Source organism: Nomascus leucogenys, chromosome 3 (assembly GCF_006542625.1).
Source record: "Nomascus leucogenys isolate Asia chromosome 3, Asia_NLE_v1, whole genome shotgun sequence".
Taxonomy (NCBI): domain Eukaryota; kingdom Metazoa; phylum Chordata; class Mammalia; order Primates; family Hylobatidae; genus Nomascus; species Nomascus leucogenys.
The window spans coordinates 136,737,195-136,761,591 of record NC_044383.1 but is presented as its reverse complement, the minus strand read 5'-3'; the positions used below and the strand labels follow the sequence as shown (position 1 = coordinate 136,761,591).

The window sequence follows — 24,397 nt, the reverse complement described above, 5'->3', positions numbered from 1 at the left end:
CTTGCTATACTCAACCTGGAATAGAACAATATCAAGTTGACTTTCCTTACAATTTGGGACCTGTAGGATCATTTGAAATACAAATTAGAAAACAATGGTTTCAATGAAATTGGGTTGACATTGCATAATATAGTGATCTACTCCTACCCAGCTATCATAAGACCTCATGACTTCTGCACGATTGAATTTCTGTGCATTTTGTGACATCATGGCTCTATTCCTATTTTAAATTGGAGGGTTTTGATTTCAATCAGCTGTATATCTTTAATTGGAATTAAATGCAAGTTTGCCCTTAGGTTTGTGCAGCTCTGTGGACCTTACAAATGATGGTTTCACATAAAAATCAACAGCTCCTAGTTAGATACCATTAGTTATTAAATATGCCACCCCAAATCCGCTTAGAAGGATTTAGGGGAATGTGTTATACAAATATACGTAATTTATAAGAAAAGATATTTCCTTCTAGTTCTTCAAATCTTTCAGATTGTAATTAGAGATGACATAGAAATGAGACATTTAATTATGAAAGAGCCAAAATATGATATAATCAGTGCTGACCAATCAAGCACCTGGGTCTCTCAAATATTTATTGAATAGGTAGCCACAGTAAAGCAATATGCATGATTTTAGGGTTTCTTCTGCCCCAGGGTCCTCCTCTCCCTCTCTGATTCCTGAGAAGTTTTCACTGGACACTACAAGAAAGACTTAATATGTAAACAGCATATGGGTAAGGTAACTTTGACTTAAATTCACTCTAATCATATGACTATCCAATATCCACACTTCCTTGAGGATAATTTCAGTAAGTGGGTGGTACATGTGTGCATGCTTGAGTGTCGGCGTGTGTGTGTGTGTGTGTGTATGCATGTGTGTGTGTGTGCACACACTCACTCCCTAGGCTCTAAAAGGAAGAAGGCATCAACAGAGAGAGAGCCACAAAACCAGGGAGAGTAGGCAGCTAAGGTGAGGTTGAGGCGCTAAAGACAGACTTTGTCTCCCTCCTAAACGTTGCCCTGGGTCAGCCTTGCTGCCAGTCAAGATGAGGGGTGGATGTGAAGGTGGAGGTAAAGGCAGCAAAGTGAGCCATTCTAGGTGTTTCCAGAGACCTAAAACAGACAAATGTTTACTGGGAGAAGGTTTGGCCTGCCCAGTAGGAAACTTTAATTTCTGTCCTTCAAGAGAACTGTAGGTTTATTCTTCTATGAGCATCAGGTAAAAAGCAACCATGTTCTCCATTTGTCGATAACGACTTCTGTAACCTACACATACCACGACAGTAAGCAAGGTCAAAGATGAATCTCTGTGCAGGCCCCAGTGGTTCAGATACAAGCAGAAGTCAACTGTCAGCTTCACCTCTTTCATTAATGGTCTCCCAATTAAAGCAATTTTCCATTCCTCCCTAGAGTTGAACAGTTGGTTGTGTTTCAGAAGACGTAAATCTTCTAAATGTCAGGCTGCTGAGTGAAAGGCAGGCAGTGCCTGAGCCCAGCACTCCCTCAGGATTCCCCGTTTCCATGCGAAAGTGCAGAGAGCTCAAGTCAGTCTTCTAATTAAACTTGGCAATATTACAATGAAAAGGAAGATTTGGGAGTTGGCAACATGGCACATAAACAAACTTTTATGTGAATAATTAAGCGAGAGCTAAGCATACGCTGGAACATCTTTAATCAACTTGTGATTACAGTTACCAGTAAAAGCCCAAACGTTTCCGAAAGCTTCTACGTTGTTTATGTGCTGTGGTTATTCTAACATATCTCCTTTGATATTCCCAGCATATCTTTTTAGCCATTTCGCCTTCTTTCGTTTCTCTTTTTTTCAAATCCCTGCCCAATTTTGACACAGGCAACTTGTGAAAAGGATTGTATGTGTAAGCTTACACATGGGTAAACGTGTGTGCACACTTTACATGTGAACACACACACACAAAGTCAGGAGAGTTTTATATATGAGCCCATGGATTGTGCCTTTAAGGAACTTTGCTCCAATAAAACCCAGGGTGTTGTGTTTGGAAGCCATCCGGATGCATCTGCCACCATCAGAAATGACCCTGTGGAACAGTCTGGAGCCAGGTCAGACTGGAACGACATCTCCCAGTTCACACCGGACTCCGGGTGTGCTAATTCCCAGTGAGTCTCAAAGCGCCATCATGAACTTTTATTAAACCTTCGTGCATTTCAAACTACAACTGCAGAAACCACATGAAAGTTTGCTGCAAAACAATTTCTGCTAAAGGCTTTCCAAACAAAAGTGGTTGAATGTTTAAGAGAATTTAAACAAGACAGGAATCTCTATATACTAGGCAGCATGCTGAGAAAGTAATGTAGGAAAGGCTCGTCGGGTAGGTTTCAGAATTCCATCTCCTATCCCAGTTCAGAGCACGAGCTCACTGTCATTTAAGCTTTGAAAGTCAAATCCTTTCCTTGTATTTTTCGAAACCATTGATGCAGCTTAAGAAAACAGTGGAAAAGTACATTTTTAAAATGTGGGAGATTAATTCTGCTCCTCTCTATCCCTCAAGAGATAATTATCTATATTAAAGATAATTATAGAGACTAGGCTAGTGCCACATATACGTAAAATACTTAGATTCTCTTGGACTCACTAAAACTAAACTTTCACTTTCACTAAACTAAACCAGTTTAGTGGTATTTTATATTTTTCTAACATTCATCTTCTTTTTTTTTTTTTGAGACAGAGTCTCGCTCTTGTCGCCCAGGCTGGAGTGCAATGGCGTTATCTCGGCTCCCACTGCAACCTCCGCCTCCAGGGCTCAAGTGATTCTCCTGCCTCAGCCTCCCAAGTAGCTGGGATTACAGGCACTCGCCACCATGCCTGGCTAATTTTTGTGTTTTTAGTAGAGACAGGGTTTCACCATGTTGGCCAGGCTGGTCTCAAACTCCTGACCTCAGGTGATCCGTTCGCCTCGCCTTCCCAAAGTGCTGGGATTACAGGTGTGAGCCACCGTGCCCGGCCTATTTTTCTAACATTCTTCTACTCCGGACTCTCCCCTCCCAAGCTTTAAGTTTTTCCCAGCAAAGAGTAACATTATTCAGTCACTGTACAAGTTCTAGAAGAACTAGTAGATTAGCATCTCCCTGGCGCCTGGAACAATACATGTTTGCTACTCAAACAAACCAGAGAAAGATCAGTGACTAACTCTATCTGATATGAAACAAACCAGTCATTTTAACTTTAAAATGAAAATTCTGTACTCTGTATCTGTCTCAGTTGGCCCAGAAGGATGAACCCCGCTTACCTTGGACACAAAACACTCTGCTATGGCCACAGGATCATTTTCACAGTTTTCCAAATCTTGCAGAAGTTCACTAATAAAAAAATAACAGCCAGGAAGTATTAGATTGTAGTCTTCTGGGTGAGTACATTTTGTATAATTTAAAAGTTTAAACATTTCCATGGCATTTACAAGGAATCACATAATTGGATAACTGAGGACCTGCTGTCATTGTATCCAAGGCTTAGGTAAGGGACTTGCCCAAGGTCATGGTGGCGCAGGGGATTAAATCCAGGTTGAACCCGTAACTCTCCCACCAGAGCTCAGCCCTGCCTATCTTTAAGTTTTGCAGACGTTTGTCATCATCTGCTTGAATGCTCACCCATGCTCATTCAGACATCAAACAGCTGCCTAGGTACCAGGTACAGTGTAAAGGATTAGGACCACATCAGTGAGCAAAGTGAGATGTGGGCTCTCGGAGGTCCCCAACCTTTTTGGCACCAGGGATCGGTTTCTTGGAAGACAACTTTTCCACAGACTGGATTGCGGGGATGGTTTTGGGATGATTCAAGCACATTAAACTTACCGTTAGATTCTCATAACCTAGATCCTGCGCATGCACAGTTCACAATAGGGTGCGTGCTCCTATGAGAATCTAATGCTGCCACTGATCTGACAGGAGGTGGAGCTCAGCTTCGCTTGCTGTCACCTCCTGCTCTGCAGACCAGTTCCTAACAGGTCACAGACTGATATCGGTCTGTGACCTGGGGGTTGGGGACCCCAAGGCTCTGGTCTTATGGAGCTTCCAATCCATTGGAAGAGTCAAGCATTCAATGAAAAATCACACTAACGAATACAAAATTATAATAGAGATAGTGCTTTAAAGGAGAGATATGCTGGGGAGGGAAATATCTTTCCTCAAATGTAATTCCACGTTATTTTTTTACTGGGAGTATCATTATTTTAAGTAACAGCATAATACTTCATTGTGTGACTGTACCACAATTAATTCAATGAATCTCACACTATTGGATAAAATTCTATATATGGAATTGATGGGTCAAAGAACATTCTCAGTGTAAATGTTAACGCATTTCTAAATTGCACTCCACATAAGTTATATTAATATACACTTTACTATGCTGTGTTTATTTTAATGAGCCATATGCTATATATTTAATAAAAAGTGAAGTAGTTCTACAGGAATTATGATAAAAACAAGCAGTTTCTAGTTTTCTGATTCTCATTCTCAATGGGCAGTGCCCAGAAGCATTTTTGATTCTTTAGGCGGTTTCTGCTCTAAGAAGGTCCATGTTTCTAAGCATGCTGATAATGTGTTTTCATTATTTTTCAGCTTTAGGTATTATTTACTTCTCAGTTTCCCCAAACTTACCCTTCTGTCTTCTCAACTAGTTCTAAGATGTCTCTCTCTCTCTCTTTTTTTTTTTTAATTTTAGAGACAGGGTCTCACTCTGTCAATCAGGCAGGTCCTCCTGGGCTCAAGTGATCTTCCTGAAGTTCTGGGTAGTGTGAGCCACCATGCCCAGCCTTCTCAACTAGTTCTGTTATGTAATTTGATTCAATTAAATGGCAGAATTTACATCTTTAAGACTATGTAAGTATTATGCCCTGTTAGCCTTAGAGTATACCATGATTTCATTTCCTTTCTTAGAGAATCATGTTTTCCCTGGAGTTAAAATTGTTTCTCTTTTTTTTTCTTTTTTTCAAGATAAACACTATTAATTTATTAGCAAATTGTATGCCAGAAGTATAAATCTTATCTCACTGTGTTCAAATATCAGATATTCTATGGTTTGCATTTCTTTCTTGGTGACCTCTACTCCAACCTGGACAGACTGCTTTCCAGGCCTGCTGGCTGTTTCTTCAACACCATCCTAATGATAGCCTTTGCTGGTCTTCTGTATTGCCATTTCCAATGTATTCCTTCCTTTGGGAGATTACAAAATCAAGCAATAGCTTTCTGAGTAAGAGTAACAGAAGGTATGCTTTCTGAGACTTTTCCTGTTTCAAAAATGTTCTCCCTTCACACTTGGCTAATGATGTCAGTAGATATAAAAGTCTTGGTTGGAAGTAACTTTCTCTGAGTACTCAGGGAGCTATTTGTCTACCTGTTGATTAATAGATTCCAATGCTGCTACTGAGATTCCAGTATCATTCTGATGATCCCTAGTCCATTCTGAAAGCTTTTAGAGTTTTCTCTTAGTTGACATAATTACAAAATTTTGTGATAGTAGGCTTTGGGTGGGTCTTTTTCATGCACTGAGCCAATGTACAAATTTGGGAAATGATCGGGATAGCAGTTCTCCAAGTGTGGTCTAACGACCCCTGGGGTTCCTGAGACGAGACCCCTTTAGGAGGTCCACAAGGTTGGACCTCATAAAAATACTGAGACATTATTAAATTTTTAAACTTTCATTCTCTCATGAGAGTACAGTGAACTTTTCCAGAGGCTACATGACGTGTGATATCACAACAGATGGAAAGTTGAAGCAGATATGAGAATTCAGCTGTCTTCTAGTAAGTCAGGCAGTAACAAGATCTGTAAAAATGTAAAACAGTTCCAAAACAAACAAAAAAATTTAGTAGAAAAAGTAGTAAAATTATTTTTCTAGAAATATGTGGGCTTGTTCTTTTTTAGTATTAAATAAATAGATATCTTAACAGGTTCTCAGTTTTCATTTCTAACATGGAAAACGAAACATAATAAAACATAAACAAGAAAGCTTTTTTGGTCCTTAGTAATTTTTAAGCATGTAAGAGATCCTGGACCAAAACACTTGAGAATCTCTGCTCCTGGCTGGGTGTGGTGGCTCATGCCTATAATCCCAGCACTCTGGGAGGCCGAGGTGGGCATATCACCTGAGGTCAGGAGTTTGGGACCAGCATGGCCAACATGGTGAAACCCCATCTCTACCAAAAATTCAAAAATTAGCCGGGTGTGGTGGCACACACCTGCAGTCCCCGCTACTCGGGAGGCTGAGGCAGGAGAATCGCTTGAGCCTGGGAGGCGGAGATTGCAGTGAGCCGAGATTGCACCATTGTACTCCAGCCTGGGTGACAAAAGTGAGACTCCATTAAAAAAAAGAAAAAAAAAAAAGAAGAAGAATCTCTGCTCATAAATTATGTCTTTGATATTTCCTCCCTTGCAGTTTTAAAGTTCCTATTACTCATATATTGGATCTCCTTGTCTAATACTCTAATTTTCATTATTCTTCCTCTTCTACTCTCTATCTTCCTGTTTATTGCTCCATTTTTTTGGTGGGGGGAGACTTCCACTTTATTTCCCATCTTTTTTTTTTTTTTTTTTTTTTTTAGTTTTTTTTCCCCCATTTCTTTTATTGATTTTTTGTTTGTTTCAACCATCAGATTTTCAATTTCAAAGTTTTTTTTTAAAACATGCTTTTTGGATCTTTCTTGCTTATGCTTTTGCTCTTATTTCATGGGTGCAAAATCTTCCCTTATTTCCAAACTTGCCATGATGATGATGATAATGATTTTGTACTTTTCTTTCCTGTTCTTTGTTTTCTGCTGAGCTCCCTTTTTGATGATTTTAGCTTCTGCATTCATGTTAGATGCTCTTCTCAAATTCTGAGTATATTCATTTGTCCTTCCATATTTGAAAATAAGCCACAACATCAATCGTGAACTCTTTGCAGGGATGGAGTTTATTGTGTGGTGTTCCTCATTCCAAGGCAGTAGTTCTGAAACTTTTGGCCTCAGGACCTGTTTATACTCTTAAAAAATTTAGTGAGAAGAGTAGCATTATTTCCCATTTTTGCAAATTTTTAATTTCTAACTTAATAGAACATAGCTGGATTCTCCTATCTGCTTCTGCATTCTATCTGTTGCAATCTGTTGTTGTTTTGGTTGAAGTATATAGGAAAAAAAAATCCAGCCTCACACAGATATGTCACTGGAAAAGGAGGGAGTATTTTAATGGCCTTTCCAATAAGTATGGATAGCTTTCATAGCCCACTAATATCCTTCATATTACACTAAAACTCAGCAAGTGGTAATGAGTTAAAGGCCTCTTTGAGTCTGAAACCATATCAATGCACTATACTGTTACTTTATTATTTTTTTGAGACAGAGTTTCACTCTCTTGCCCAAGCTGGAGTACAATGACGCGATTTCGGCTCACTGAAACCTCCGCCTCCTGGGTTCAAGCGATTCTCCTACCTCAGCCTCCCACCATCATGCCCAGCTAATTTTTGTATTTTTAGTAGAGACAGGGTTTCACCATGTTGGCTGGGCTGGTCTTGAACTCCTGGCCTCAAATGATGGGCCTGCCTCAGCTTCCCAAAGTGCTGGGATTACAGACGTGAGCCCCCACGCCTGGCTACTGTACCATTACTTTAAAATCCACTGGCCTATCTTGCACTTAGAAAGGATCTTTTAAGGCTGGGCACGGTGGCTCATGCCTGTAATCCCCAGCACTCTGGGAGGCCAAGGTGGGCGGATCACGAGGTTAGGAGATCGACACCATCTTGACTAACACAGTGAAACCCCATCTCTACTGAAAATACAAAAAAAAATTAGCCAGGCGTGGTGGTGGGCGCCTGTAGTCCCAGTTACTCGGGAGGCTGAGGCAGGAGAATGGCATGAACCCGGGAGGTGGAGCTTGCCGTGAGCCGAGATCAGGCCACTCCGCTCCAGCCTGGGCAACACAGTGAGACTCCATCTCAAAAAAAAAAGAAAAAGAAAGGATCTTTTAAAACAGTCCCAATTCCAAACATTCTTCTCTATATTCCTATAAAACACTCCTTTTGAAAGATCAGAAAATATAGTTCTGATATTTATATCATTTTCTTTTACAAAAAGATGGGAGTGATTAAATTAACTCTTTTCCCGTTTAAAAAAAAAAGTTCAGCTCTCTGCCAGCGCTCTTTTAATTTTACATAAACATGCTCTTTGAGGCTGAAACTAATCTGACTGATTTTCTTTTCTTTACTTTTTTTTTTTGGAGATGGAATCCCGCTTCTTCTCCCAGGCTGGAGTGCAATGGCATGATCCTGGCTCACTGCAATCTCCGCCTCCTAGGTTCAAGCAATTCTCCTGCCTCAGCCTCCCCATTAGCTGGGATTACAGGCATGTGCCACCACGCCTGGCTAATTTTTGTATTTTTAGTAGAGATGGGGTTTCACCCTGTTGGTCAGTCTGGTCTCGAACTCTTGACCTCAGGTGATCCACCTGCCTCAGCCTCCCAAAGTGCTGGGATTACAGGTGTGAGCCACCGTGCCCGGCCTAATCTGACTGATTTTCAATGTGAAAATAAAATATAAAAACTGTTCTTGGCCAGGCGTGGTGGCTTACACCTGTAATCCCAGCACTTTGGGAGGCCGAGGCAGGTGGATCACCTGAGGTCAGGAGTTTGAGACCAGCCTGACCAACAGGGTGAAACCCTGTCTCTGTTTAAAAATACAAAAATTAGCTGGGCATGGTGGTGCATGCCTATAATCCTAGCTACTCAGGAGGCTGAGGCAGGAGAATTGCTTGATCCTGGGAGGCAGAGGTTGCAGTGAGCTGAGATACTGCCACTGCACTCCAGCCTGGGTGACAGAGCAAGACTCTGTCTCAGAAAAAAACAAAACAAAACAAACAAACAAACCCCCTGTTCTTGGAGTAATCTCTAAACAGAACATCAGAATCATCTATTTCAGAAAAATTGGATTCATCAAATGAATCTTTGGCCAACAAGCATTCAAGAACGACGTTAACATCATGCGTAGGAATGCTACGTTTTCTAAGATTTGACATTTTCAGCAATCGAGAATTACTATATTTTGTAAATGGAAATACCACTACTAAAAACAGAATGCTATAAAGAGAATGATGTCTTTTGTTTCCAAAGTCAATATACTAGAGTGATGTGAAAATAATAACAAAAGCGAGATATGTCGTGGTAAAGTCATCTCAGGGTAAATGCTACACCTGTGAGCGCCACTGTCCAGTATTCTCATGGAAAATAGGAAAAGAGCTTAAGGAGAGTCGAAATCACATCATTCTGACCTGAATACCAGATGAAGTAAGAGAAAAGGTCTAAGAAAATGACAGCCAGAGGGCCAGGTGCGGTGGCTCACGCCTGTAATCCCAACACTTTGGGAGGCTGAGGCGGGTGGATCACGAGGTCAGGAGTTCAAGACCAGCCTGGCCAATATGGTGAAACCCTTTCTCTACTAAAAATACAAAAATTAGCCAGGTGTGGTGCTACTTGGGAGGTTGAAGCAGAAGAATCACTTGAACCCATGAGGTGGAGGTTGCAGTGAGCTGAGATCGTGCCACCGCACTCCAGCCTGGGCGACAGAGCGAGACTCTGTCTCAAAAAAAAAAAAAAAAAAAGAAAAGAAAAAGAAAATAATAGCCAGAGAAACATTTCTGGGCCAGTGTTTCCCATTAGTAGAGGATGGGGTGCTCTGGATGTGTTGTGTCCTGGTCTTTCAGTACAGGCCCTCTCTCTTAACAGAGAAGAACTGTGAGCAGACTCCATCATGTTCTTTTTTTTTTTTAGACGGAGTCTCGCTCTGTCACCCAGGCTGGTATGCAGTGGTGTGATCTCGGCTCACTGCAACCTCCACCTTCTGGGTTCAAGCAATTCTCCCTCAGCCTCCTGAGTAGCTGGGACTACGGGCACTTGCCACCATGCCCGACTAATTTTTTGTATTTTTAGTAGAGACAGGGTTTCACTGTGTTAGCCAGGATGGTCTTGATCTCCTGATCTCGTGAGTGATCTGCCGGCCTCGGCCTCCCAAAGTGCTGGGAATACAGGCGTGAGCCACCGCGCCCGGCCTTGTTATTTCTCATAGTACAACAGAAACACTTCTTGGCAGGCCAGGCATGGTGGCTCATGCCTGTAATCTTAGCACTTTGGGAGGCCGAGGCGGGTGGATCACCTGAGGTTAGGAGTTTGAGACCAGCCTGACCAACACGGTGAAACCCTGTCTCCACTAAAAATACATAAATTAGCTGAGCGTGGTGGCAGGTGCCTGTAAGCCCAGCTACTCGGGAGACTGAGGCAGGAGAATCACTTGAACCCAAGAGGCCGAGGTTGCAGAGAGCTAAGATCACGCCATTGCACTCCAGCCTAGGCGACAGAATGAGACTCTGTCTCAAAAAAAAAAAAAACCAAAAAAACAAAAAACTTCTTGACAATATTTAACCCCCTGTGTTTTAAATTGTATGTTCAGATTGCCTCCAAGCTTTAGTTTCATCTCACGAGTGGACTTGCCGGTAGGAGGAAGTGTCTTGGGGACCCGGCCAGGCTCCAGGTGTACCTCATCTGTGAATGAATGCCTGGCACTCAAGAACCACAGAGCTGGGAGGGCACTCAGATACCTTCAGTTCCGACCACTAATTTTAAGGTGAGGAAACCATGGCTTATTAAAGGAGGTAGCTTACCTTAGGTCACACTGCCAATAATGCATGGCCACAGCCATGGTTAGATTCAGGCCTTCTGAATCCCAGACCTGCACTCTCTTAGAAACACATCTATTGAAAGATTTGTTTGCTGTTCCACTCAAAGCTGAGGGCCAGACTCCACACTGCCATATCTTCAACATGGTACTGCCTACTAGACAAGTCTTGTTTGAGTTACCTGGTCAGCTTTCCTTTACAACCTTTTTCTAGAACAGGATAAACACAATAAAAATGGTACTAGTAAAGAGAAAGTAATGGCATTTCTCTCATGCCCTTGTCACTGGGGCAATCATCCCCATGAAGCTGTTCCTATCCGCTTTGTTTGCTTGCTATTCAATAAGCAATTGCTAAAAGACTGGATGTCAGGCAAGGAGGTTACAGGGGTAAAGAAGTGGACAAAGGCCCTGTCCCATGTGTTTATGTTCTGACCACAGGCGAAAAGTACTAATAAGTGTGAATAAACAACATAATATCACACTTTATTATGTGATATGAAGGAAATAGAGGGTAGTATGATAGAGAACAACTGAGGCTGGGCAAGGGTGAAAGAAGGTTGGGACAGTCAGGGAAGGTTCTCTGAGGAGGTGATATTTGAGTGCAGGAAGACTTGGAAGAGAAAGTCATTTAGGAATGTGATTGCAGGCCGGGTACAGTGGCTCACGCCTATAATACCAACACTTTGGGAGGCCGAGGCAGGCGGATCGCCTGAGGCCAGGAGTTTGAGACCAACCTGGCCAACATGGTGAAGCCCTCTCTCTACTAAAAATACAAAAATTAGCCAGACATGATGGCGAGCGCCTGTAATTCCAGCTACTTGGGAGGCTGAGGAGGGAGGATTGCTTGAACCTGGGAGGTGGAGGATACACTGACCCTAGAATGCACTACTGTACTCCAGCCTGGACAACAGAGTGAGACTCCATCTCAAAAAAAAGAATGGAATTGCAAACCAGGATAGAATGAGCTTGGTGGGTTCTCCTGTGAGGTATACAAAGGAAGCCACAGTGGCTGGAATTTGGTGGGCAACAGAGAGTGTGGCGGGATAGAGGAAGACATCTCGCTATAAAAGATATGCAAACACGCAAAGGACTATGGGAGCACAGTCGGGGCCTGGAATGCAGTGCATCAGCCACTGAAGACACTCCTAAATACCAGACACGGGATGATTCTACAGTTATAGCCTCAGGGGGTGGAGACTACGGATTTCTCATTGAATCAGTGTAACTAATGTGCAACAGCACATGTGCACCAGGATTGCATCAGTGTGGCTAAGGTGCAACTGCACATGTGCACCAGGATTGCATCAGTGTGGCTAAGGTGCACCCGCACATGTGCACCAGGATTGCATCAGTGTAATATGCAACCGCCCATGTGCACCAGGATTGCATCAGTGTGACTAATGTGCAACCGCACATGTGCACCAGGATTGCATCAGTGTGACTAATGTGCAACCGCACATGTGCACCAGGATTGCATCAGTGTGACTAATGTGCAACCGCACATGTGCACCAGGATTGCATCAGTGTGACTAATGTGCAATTGCACATGTGCACCAGGATTGCATCAGTGTGACTAATGTGCAACCGCACATGTGCACCAGGATTGCATCAGTGTAATATGCAACCGCCCATGTGCACCAGGATTGCATCAGTGTGGCTAATGTGCAACTGCACATGTGCACCAGGATTGCATCAGTGTAATATGCAACCGCCCATGTGCACCAGGATTGCATCAGTGTGACTAATGTGCAACTGCACATGTGCACCAGGATTGCATCAGTGTAATATGCAACCGCCCATGTGCACCAGGATTGCATCAGTGTGGCTAATGTGCAACTGCACATGTGCACCAGGATTGCATCAGTGTAATATGCAACCGCCCATGTGCACCAGGATTGCATCAGTGTGACTAATGTGCAACTGCACATGTGCACCAGGATTGCATCAGTGTAATATGCAACCGCCCATGTGCACCAGGATTGCATCAGTGTGACTAATGTGCAACTGCACATGTGCACCAGGATTGCATCAGTGTGGCTAATGTGCAACCGCACATGTGCACCAGGATTGCATCAGTGTGGCTAATGTGCAACCGCACATGTGCACCAGGATTGCATCAGTGTGACTAATGTGCAACCGCACATGTGCACCAGGATTGCATCAGTGTGAGTAATGTGCAACCGCACATGTGCACCAGGATTGCATCAGTGTGAGTAATGTGCAACTGCACATGTGCACCAGGATTGCATCGGTGTGAGTAATGTGCAACCGCACATGTGCACCAGGATTGCATCAGTGTGAGTAATGTGCAACCGCACATGTGCACCAGGATTGCATCAGTGTGAGTAATGTGCAACTGCACATGTGCACCAGGATTGCATCAGTGTGAGTAATGTGCTACTGCACATGTACACTAGGAGTAAGAAATAACTCACAGATTGTGTTTTGTATTCTAAGCTAAATTAGAGTCATCTTGTCTTCAGGGTTTGGATATTTTCTCGTTTCCTTGAGTACTTTAAATATTTTCTCCTTTTTGAGTAGGACTCTTAAAACAATTATAAAATTTCCTACTTGAGCTCAGGTCCCTTAGTTGGGTGGGAAATGAGAGGAAACACTATTCTCTTTTACAGAACATATCCCATGTGAAGCTTTTCTGACGCCTGATGCGAACTTTGAGGCAGGAATTGTATTATGACCTTGAATCTTCTATTGCTTTACACTGAGAGATTCAAGGATGTGGCCCCTCCCCTTCCGATCTGAGCAGCACTTCCCTTTCCCATTGCCTAATCAGCTGGCATTTTAACCCACTGCATCCACAGAGACACATATGCATGGAAGAGAAATTACTCCAATAATTTCACTCATGCTTTCCAGGCACTGGCCTGGAAAAATCCAGTTGAAAAAAGTGTGGGTAAAAATATCTCTACCATTGTGCAGAAGTCAGACATTTTGGTGGTAGGAAAATGCACTAAAAAACAAAACGATTCCACCTTCCTTTGCCTTGCTGTTGTATGAATCCCATGATTTCGCTCCCTAAATTACATTGCAAGGAGAAGAAAAAGCGTGGCCCAAAGAATTTCTTTTGTCTTCAGACATGTGTTAGTTGCTCTGTAAAGTCCCCCTCAGACAAAATTAATTGCACATTCCTCAGTATTCTCAAAGCATTCTGTTCCTTCCTTGATTATGTGGCTTATTGCCTCTGTTGTACAATGGTGTCATTCATCCTTACACTATTAGACTAGTCCAGGGTTTCATACAGAGTAATGACTCAATGTAGGTATACTGAATAAAGAAAAAAGTTGAAGGAAAAAGGAAAGTTTTACTCTGATCTTCTGAAGGAAGGAGAGAGCTTAGATGATTTTAATCTCCTAAGAAACAATCGAATGTCTAAAATCAGACATTCAATATGGAGGAATGATCTTTATTTCCTCACTCTTCATTCTTAAAGAAAGGCTCAAATTACCGTTTAGGTAATGTTTCTGTATTCCAAGAGAGGGGTACTTCCTTTTTAAAACTTGGCATTTCTTTTTTGGTTTGCAGTAAAACACGTTGTTGGATTTTAGGGGGCTGGTTCAAATGAGGAAAGTGGTTTCTTTTGACTAACCCAGTTTCCTGACCTTGTGGTTGTTTATTCCAGACACCAAATCAGAGACTTAAATTTCTAGGTTATCATAGGGATTGTAAGAGAAAGAGATATTTGGGTATCAAAAAGAACACAAAAATAAAATTTCAATTGTATTCCAAAACATTTCATGATGGAAGATTTTGTGAAACAGCAATTTAAATCTAGAAATATACCAATACCGAACAAAGACAGGGCAAGGAAAGAAATTACATACTATTGTCATTTATGAACATGACTGAAAAAAAATTTTTTTTTAATTTTAATAAAGAATTCTTAAAAATTCTTTTAAAAATATAAATAAATTGGGCTAGGCACAGTGGCTCCCCCCTGTAATCCCAGTACTTTGAGAGGCTGAGGTGGGTGGATCAAGGAGTTCGTGACCAGCCCGGCCAAAACAGTGAAACCCCATCTCTACAAAAACACAAAAATCAGCTGGGCGTGGTGGCCTGTGCCTGTAGTCCCAGCTACTTGGGAGGCTGAGGCAGGAGAATCACTTAATCCGGGAGATGGAGGCTGCAGTGACCCAAGATAGTGCCATTGCCCTCCAGCCTGAATGACAGAGTGAGACTGTGTCTCAAAAAAAAAAAAAAAAAAATCAAACTAATCAGTGCCTAAATATACAAAACATCATGACTGGGTAGGGTTTATTCTAGTAATGTTACATATAATTCAAATCAGGTCCCCTATTAATATTTACCACATTATGAATAGAAAGAGTAAAATCATATGCTAACTTTATTAAAGGCATACTAAGCAATGAATAAAACTCAATATTCACAATAAAATCTTAGCAAAGAGGAAAAAAGTGTTTGTCTAAATCCATAGCAAACATCACACTTAAGGGTAAAACATTCCTGCTAATGCCAAAAAGAAGATAAGGATGCCAATGTCTAAACAATATTGTATAGGAAGACTTACCTAAAGCAATAAGACATGAAAAAGACAATAAAGCGTAGAAGAATCGTAAAAGATGACAAAAAAGCTTCCTCATTTTCAGACATCATTGTCTACACAGAAATCCAAGAGATCTATGAACCACTGTTAGAACAGGGAAGTTGAGAAAGTTTGTTACAGTATTGACATAAAAATCAAAAGCATTGCTAGATGAGAATAATAGCCAATTTAAACAATAGAGAAAATGTTCTAGTCCTAATAACATCAAAAGCTGTAGGTATCTAGGAATAAAGTTTTAAAAGTTACATGTATTTAAAAAAACATAAAAGTTACATGTATGAATGTGATGGAGAAATTAGAAAACATTAAAGGAAATTTGAAAAGTCTTGCTTGAAGACATGTTTATGGATGGGATGACAGTAATGTAAAGATGTCAATTCTGTTGAAATTAATCTATAAAATTTAATGCAATTTCAATAAAAACCCCAATAGAGTTCAAAGAAATAACAAATTAAAAAAAATTCCTTGACAGTGCAGACTCAAGAAAAGCTAAGCCAGTGTTGAACAAGAACAACGTATGTGGGCTTGATCATCAGAACAGTGGGGTATGGGATAAGAATGGGCGGGCCAGTGAAAGAGAACACAGACCCACACATCCATGTAAGTCTTGTGATTTTTCTTTTTATTTTTTGAGACGGAGTCTCACTCTGTCGCCGAGGCTGAAGTGCAGTGGTGACATTTTGGCTCACTGTAGCCTCTGCCTCCTGGGCTCAAGCAATTCTCCTGCCTCAGCCTCCTGAGTAGCTGGGATTACAGGCACTCGCCACCACGCCTGGCTAATTTTTGTATTTTTGGTAGAGACAGGGTTTCACCGTATTAGCCAGGCTGGTCTCAAACTCCTAACCTCAGGTGATCCACCTGCCTTGGCCTACCAAAGTGCGGGGATTACAGACGTGAGCCACTGCACCCAGCCAAGAGAAGTACTTTTCAAATCAGTGGCTAGCCATATGAAAATAAGAGTTTAGATCCCCTACTACACACCATGCCTCCATCAATGTTAGGCATTTTAAGGACAAATGTGAAAGACAAAATTTTAAGACTTTTAGAAAAAAATAGAATATATTTATGACCTGAGATTGAAAGGACTTTCTTTAAAAACACAACACAAAACCTACATACTATAAAAAGTATACTTAGTGTAGTCGAACTTACACATTATACAACTTATTTTCAAATAAACCATAATTAAAGTTAAAAGGCATGTCTCATGGTAGGAGATATTTACATCTCACATAATCTGCAAAGATCACTAGCCAGAATTCATCAAGAACTCCTATACAACAATAAGAAAAAGCAATATCCCAATAGAACAGGCAATGGATATGAGCCAGAAAACTGCAGAGGCAATCAAAATGGCCAAGAAGAAAAGATGCTCAATCTTAACGCAATTGGCAAAATGCAGAGACAGATCATCACCAATGGATAATACACAGCAGTTAAATGAACTAGAGCTATAAATCCCAAAAACAATGTTGAGTGAAAATAACCTGTAAGTTGACACCACGTATGCCATGTTTGAAATAGGTGAAAGCATGTGACTTCTTTTATTTTTTGAGACGGGGTGTTGCTCTGTTGCCTAGGCTGGAGAGCGGTGGTGCCATCATAGCTCACTGCAGTCTCAAACTCCTGGGCTCAAGTGATCCTCCTGCCTCAGTCTCCTGTGTAGTAGGACCACAGGCATGTGCCACCATGTCCTGCTAACTTTTTGATTTTTTGTAGAGATGGGATTTCGCCACGTTGCCCAGGCTGGTCTCAAACTCCTTGGCTCAAGCAGTCCTCCCACCTGGGCCTCCCACAGCATGTTACACATTTTAAATAAATACTTGTATATATAGTAATGGCAGCAAAACCATGCTTGGGAAAGAAACACCAAGTTTTGGATGGCAGTTCCAGCATAGTTGTGTACTAAGCCAGATTACACTGGCTTCCCTGAGCCAATTCTGCACATCTCTTCTTAATTCCGTGTTCAGTGATGTTGTGTTAGGAACTTGAAATCTGCTGTGATGGGAGTGTTTATACCACAGAAATCAAAAAACATTATAAATTCCAGATCCTCCCTCCCCTTTCCCCATGCTGGAGAACTGGTTTACCAACACATCAGGGTGCCATTCTCCACAGAGCAGAATGTGACTGGGGAAGGGTATATAACTGGATTCAATAATGTTTATAGTATCTTTATGCTTCAAACAAATGTTAAAGCAAATAAGGCACAAAGAAAGGAGTAATATGACAAACTCCCATGAGCCACGCCCGACTCTTTGACGGAATGTCTTTCTGTGATTTTCTGTATTTTGGAAATCTTTATTGAAAAAAGAAACCTAGTTAGTTGAATTTTTCAGGCCAGCATAATACCATTTCTTTATGCCCTCTTTAATTTTACATTTAAGTCTTGCCTAGTTGGCCACAATATATTATTTTGAAAAACTTGGACCTGAACTAATAGGAGCTGAAAGTTATTATTTCAAGCCCCAACCACAGATTCGCCCGATAGGTGTATCTTTGAAATCGATACACCTGTTGATTGGTTGAACCCGGGAGGCGGAGGTTGCAATGAACCAAGATTGCACCACTGCACTCCAGCCTGGGCGACACAGTGAAATTCTGCCTCAAAAAAAAAAAAAAAAAAAAAAAAAAAACAACAACAACAAGAGAGAGAGAGAGACAGAGAAAAGAACAGAGATGTGATTCAGGAATGTAAATCTCAGTCATCTAACTTCTGCAGACTGGGGTCCACTGCAAAGATCTCTTCTTGCTAACTTCATTCATTCATTCATTCATTCATTCGAGATGGAGTCTCACTCTGTTGCCCAGACTGGAGTGCAGTGGCGCTATCTCGGCTCACCGCAACCTCCACCTCCCGGGTTCAAGTGATTCTCCTGCCTCAGCCTCCCAAGTAGCTGGGATTACAGGCATGTGCCACAACACCCAGCTAATTTTATTTGTATTTTTAGTAGAGATAGGGTCTTGCCATGCTGACCAGGCTGGTCTCGAACTCCTGACCTCACGTGATCTGCCCACCTCGGCCTCCCAAAGTGCTGGGATTACAGGTGTAAGCTACCATGCCCAGCCTCATTCTTATCTTTCTTTAAATTAGGAGACACATAAAGATTTAAACTCTAGCGATTAAGAGCCCCTCCTGGAGTAAGCCACAACTTCATGAACCAGAGAAGCAGGGCTCCACTCTGGCAGGAGGGCACATGGCTGAATGCCTGGGGTTTGGAGACAGAGAGGCTCAGATAATGCATATGAAATGAAAATGCATCTAAAGCTCTATGGCCTCTGGCATGGAGCAAGCACTCTACAAATATGCCTCACCATCAACTCACAGCCAAACCACAGAAGACCTAGGCCAGGGGCCTCCCAAGATCTAGCCCTCTTGCCTCTTTCTGGGTTACAGGGCCATTAGTGGGCTCTGGAAGGAGAAACTGTTCAGGGGCTCACAGGATTTTATCATCAGCGATTGCGCAGTGAGGGCTGGCTTTCACACCAGCACATTACTAATGAACAGGTACACTCTGGATTCTCTAACTCAGTTTCTATGCCCTTTCTCTATTTTCTTTTTATTTTATCTAGACTGTGTGTCTCAACCATGGCTGCACATTCCAAACACCCGAGCACCTTTGAAAAATTCTGATGTTCTGGCCCCACCTCAACCAACGAGTCAGAATTTCTGAAGGTAGGATCCAGCTTCCCAGGTGATTCCAGTGGGTAGCCCAGGTTGAGAAATACTGACGCAAAATACACAAACTGTTTTTCAAACTCTGAGTCAAACGAAAACAGTTCTGTTGCAACACTGACACTTCCTACATCCTAGGCTTTCAGAATTAAAGGATAAGTTATTTCAAGTCAAGGAACATTTCTCCCAGAGGTCAGGCTTGTGCTAGGTGTTGGGATTCAAGGGTGACAAAGGATATGTGAACCCTGCCCTCAAGGAGCTTGCATTTACCAATTTTAGTAAGCCAAGATGGGTAGGACTGAGTTTGCATTTATAGCTGAGTCACAAAATGACAGGGCATTGCAGAATTTTATAATGGGATTTCACTGTCACAAAATCAAGAGCATCATGGGCTTGTATTTTGGTACTTCCTCTGTGCTGGCACTTTAGGTTTATCAGTTCACGGGAGCTTCACTGTAACCATATAAGAGAGATTTTCCTATTTCCGTTTCTTCCTTCAATACAAGTTTGCATGCCTCCTATGGGCCAGACACCATTTTAGAGACTTAGACAGTAACAAAACAGACTCCTGTCCTCGTGGAGCAAGTGTTTTGTGAGTCAGGGTGGAGAGGAAAGGAACGACAGGAATGATATAAAAGTCGATCATATAGTATGTTAAAAATTGATGAGTGCCATGAGAAAAAGGAAAAGCGGAGGAGGTAAGGTATGTGTGGATACTCAGGGAGCCTCAGCGAGAAGAAGGATTTGAGTAAAGACTTGACATACAGGGGTTAGTTAATTTCATTCCGTTTAAAGATTCACCCAACACATATAGGGGGCTTTGCTGGGATGCAAACTCACATATGTTGAACACCAGCTTCTGTGCTCTTAACAAGCCTACTAGCTTGTCTTTCTTTTTGTTTTTTTTTTTGAGATGGAGTCTTACTCTGTCACCCTGGCTGGACAGATTGCAGTGGTGCAATCTTGGCTCACTCAACTTCCACCTCCTGGGTTCAAGCAATTCTCCTGTCTCAGCCTCCTGAGTAGCTGGGGTTACAGGTGTGCACCACCATACCTGGCTAATTTTTGTATTTTTAGTAGAGATGGGGTTTTACCATATTGGCCAGGCTGGTCTCAAACTCCTAATCTCAAGTGATCTGTCCACCTCAGCCTACCAAAGTGCTGGGATTACAGGTGTGAGCCACCATGTCTGGCCCTAACTTTTCTTTCAAGAAGTATTGATATAATAACTTATTCATTCACTCTCTGTCTTGTTTACTATTTTAATTTTCTAGCCTAGTGTCTGCTACATACTTACATTTTTAATTAAACTGATTATTTAAAATTATCAATTCAATTGAATTAATATGTTATGACTTGAAGTATGTATTGTGTGTTTACTGTGTCCAGCCCACTCCCCAGGTAGCAGAAAAGTTATAGAAAATTCAGTGTAGCTGGGGATCCTGGAGACTAAGCAAGTACATATTCTTGGATGTCCTGTTCATGTCATATTGCGGAAGAAAAGATGTCGCTGCCCCACCAGGGCAAATAGGTTTCTTCTCTGAGTCAGGAGGACGGAGAGACAGAGAATATGGAATACATGTGAGACTCATAAGGAAATAAGGATACTTCTAAGTAGAAAGCTTCTTGGCACAATAGCCCACAAAAATGGATGAAGCTGAGTCAGGGGTTACAGGGAGAGTTTCTTAGGCTGCATTCATCTGAGAAATTTTCATAATGCTCCTATGTGAGAACGATCTTTTGAATATTAACTTACCTATTGAAGTGGTAGATATCCTGTATGTTTCCGAAAAGGGCTGATCTTTCTTCGGTCCCCAGGGGAAGTTTTGTTTGGTCCCTGATGCAGTCAAGGTAATCCTGTGAGATCAATGAGAAGGATGCCTTCAACACTCCTGTCCTTTCCAAGTCATCTTTAATTATGCCCAGTGAATCTTTCATATCTGTTTCAAGTAATTATTATACTAATGTGCTCATTAACTCTGAGAGTACACAGTTGCTCTCTTATTACTGGCCCTAATACTCACCTATTTATAGAACGAAGAGTTTTAGCAAAGAGAAAGAGTATGGTATACATTCTGTATACTCCCTAAATATATTAGAGCTTCCCTAGATGGGGCTATAATGACCATCGTGCCGATAACGTCAGTTTTGGTATAACCACATCGTCTGCTGTTTCTTTGACTGATTTGTATGATAAAAACATACTCTAATTCATATAGTGAAAAACCAGAAATAAGAAATCTGAACTGACAGAATTGTTTTAAACATAACCTTTAAGTCACAAAACTATCTGTTGTTAAACTATAGAACCAAATTCTTTTTCAAATACCAACTTATTTTTTTAAGTGAAAAAAAATAAGCATATAACTTACTATGCTGTGTTAATGAGCCACAGAAAACTCTCAATTGATTTTGTATGTTTTAACATAGAAACAGCTCCCAAACAGACCTGCTGTGGATTCAGACCCATCGTGGGTTAAACTGACATGGCTTAGAAGCTATTTGAACTGCTGAGGAAGAGGAAAGCTGCTTTCTGCCTCTTGTGTGCTAAAGAGTTCATAACTGAGTGTTCCCCTTTCTCTAGCAAGACTTGAAAAAGGATTCTGTAGGAGGCAGGAAAACAATAAAAAGTGAAAACAGCTGAAATAACGTAAAATAAAAAATAAATATAGTCCTTGCCCTAGGCTGAACAATGAAGTATGGCTCCCTCCCAAATGTAACATGGCAATCTGCAGCATTTAGAGGAAGTAACCCTGTGAAAAGCCAAGCAGGCCATGAAAATCCCAGCACCGCAGCCACATTCCAATGTCCGACAGCAAACACTGTTGTGTTTAGATGCAGCTAGAGAAAGGAGAAGCTGAAATGTAAGAACCATTAGATAATTGTTTCTTATACCTTTTATTAATGCACCTTCATTCTCTCATGTTCTTTTGGTTCCTCCGATGCAAAATAGGCAGGGCTTTCATCATTAACTTTCTCAAGTGGCACATTTCACAGTTTGCATCCAATTAGGTTTCGTTCTAGTTCTTTCATACTAAAATCATTGTCATGCATAAACCAATGTTCATAAACCTTTTTTCAAAACAAGTTTTGTGGTAACAACTTTTCTTCTTAAGAAAGTAGTCACCTCAGTAAGAAACTAGATTCAAAAGATTTAAAAGTAGTTGGCATTAAAATCCCCAAATAGCTTGGCCTATTCTCCTTACTGTTATAAATGGAACAATCATAAGAGCTTGAGTACCTGCATAGGACAGACAGGCCCAAAAAGGGCCCCAAAAAGAAAAACAAATGGAGGCCAGAATTGAAAGAATGGTACATTTTGAACAACACATAAAACCTACACTCTCTCAAAATAAAGAAATATATTCATTGATATTTCTGTTAAATTACACATGGTCCAAAAGGATGGACTAATACTCAACGTGCAGTGAATGTCTGTATTTAATAGCAGCTTAAGACTTTGCTGGACATTTTGGAGGGCATATTGTACACAAAATTAAGAAGGTAAAACAGAAGGATGTAGATGGGCATGAGCCACACCAGCATGGCAGGATGAGGGGCGGGGCGGAGGTGGAGGGTGCAAGCAACATTCACCTGGCTGAATTCAGAGGCTCCGCAGTGGGGCTTAAAGAGAGAATGAACAATCCTTTCTCTCACTTCAAGTGCGAAGCTTGCTCATTTGCAGAAACCCGATACTAAATTCTTCATGTGAGAGAAAGATTGAGTTAAGGGGCTTAAAGAATTTCATCTGGGGTTACAGACAAAGAACCATGGCCTGCATCCAAAAACTGATGGCCCATCGCCAGCTCAAAGAGTTTCAAAAACCTCAGAGTCCATGGCAGAGAAACTAAATTTTAAAAGTTGCTTGTTTTCAGAAACTATTGAGAAAACAGATCGTGAGGAGTCTACATTTTTGTGGACCACTCTAGAAAACAGATCAAAGTTGTATGGTCATAACTTGTTCCCCCCACTGATCGTAAGTACATCTTTTAAATATAATAGTTTAACCCTAGATTAGTTCCTGAAAACTAAGGCAGCGTGCCCTGTATTCGCAGCTGTAATCATCTGTAGTGTAGCCAAAATGAGTGGTTTGAAGCTCAGTGATAATAACAGTTCATTCTGCACCCGAAATGACAGAGTAAGGACACCAACGAAACTTATTAGAGCCTGTCATGCTGCTTATTAATTTTATTAGCTTGATGTCAGCACCTATGGTTACCCTACTGTTAACAACTATGAAGGATCAATTTAAAACTTTTGCACTGAAAACAATTATTCTCCAAGAGGATCAAAGAATTTAGCTTGGTGAGGAAAGAAGCAGAGAGTACACACAAAAAACGGCTTTTCACCATTTGAATGATTTTCTGTGATTTAAAATTTCCCCTATTTATTTTCTCATCAGTTTAAGTCCTTAAGATCTCTACCATTATAAGATTTGCACATAAGCAGCCTCCTCTAATCAACTTTTTCATTCCTTGTAATATCTGTTATTGAAAATATCCAAGTAGATATTCAAGTAGATCTGACTTGGTCCTATTCAAAGTATGGGAAGTGGGCAGGAGCCAATTTGCAAACTGTTTGCTGCTGATCTACAAGCAGATAAGTACAGACATCAAGTAAGCATGCAGAAACTTTTTACAGTAGTTTACAGAATGATTTAATATCAATCTAATAATAAATTTGTGCTTGTACTTTGTACATCTTATTCTAACTTTTCTAGTATTCTTTTTTAAATTGTATTTTACAGAAGAATTGGTGTGTGACAGATGGAAAGAAAACACACACACTTGCCGCTCACCATGGATAGTTTGAGAAGCTCTGATCCATATAACCACCCAGCAGGGACACACTATAGAAAGAACTGAGACAGAAGGCAAATTCAGCGCCCTTGGGAGCTTACCTTATTTCTATGAAATGCCCAGAAATAGGTTAGTTAATGGCTCCTCCACTTCCCTTCTTCTTCTGATATCACATTAAATTTTTTTTTTTTTTTTTTTTTTTTTTTTTTTTGAGACAGAGTCTCGCTCTGTCACCCAAGCTGGAGTGCAGTGGCACGATCTTGGCTCACTACGACCTCCACCTCCCAAGTTCAAGCGATTCTCCTGCCTCAGGCCCCTTGAGTAGCTGAGATTGCACGCATGTGCCATCATGCCCGGCTAATTTTTGTATTTTTAGTAGAGATGGGGTTTCGCCATGTTGGCTAGGCTGATCTCAAACTCCTGACCTCAGGTGATCCACCTGCCTTGGCCTCCCAAAATGCTGGGATTACAGGTGTAAGCCACTGCACCTGGCCCTGAGAAATAATCTTTTTTCATTTCTCCAACCCCTCTACCCTTTCTAGAAAGTAGTCTGTTTATCCAAAAATTTGCCTTTCAAATTTCATGTATTACATTGGGATGCCTCTGAAACTAGAATAACTTACATGTGTATAGTAATTTACAGTTTAAAAGCACATTAACATTCATTTATACAAGCCTTCC

The 24,397-nt window shown here is 41.3% G+C and overlaps 1 protein-coding gene across 3 annotated transcripts in view; it reads right to left on the bottom strand.

Moving 5' to 3' along the window:
• PLEKHG1 (pleckstrin homology and RhoGEF domain containing G1) overlaps nucleotides 1-24,397 on the bottom strand; it is a 243,857-nt gene that overhangs the window by 53,031 nt on the left and 166,429 nt on the right. For all 3 annotated transcript variants that reach the window (XM_030809833.1, XM_030809835.1, XM_030809834.1), the window contains 2 exons: nucleotides 20,674-20,774; nucleotides 3,257-3,326 (listed from right to left, as the gene is read on the bottom strand). In XM_030809833.1, the coding sequence (XP_030665693.1) occupies nucleotides 3,257-3,326; nucleotides 20,674-20,774 (171 nt within the window). The remainder of the gene's footprint in view (nucleotides 1-3,256; nucleotides 3,327-20,673; nucleotides 20,775-24,397) is intronic.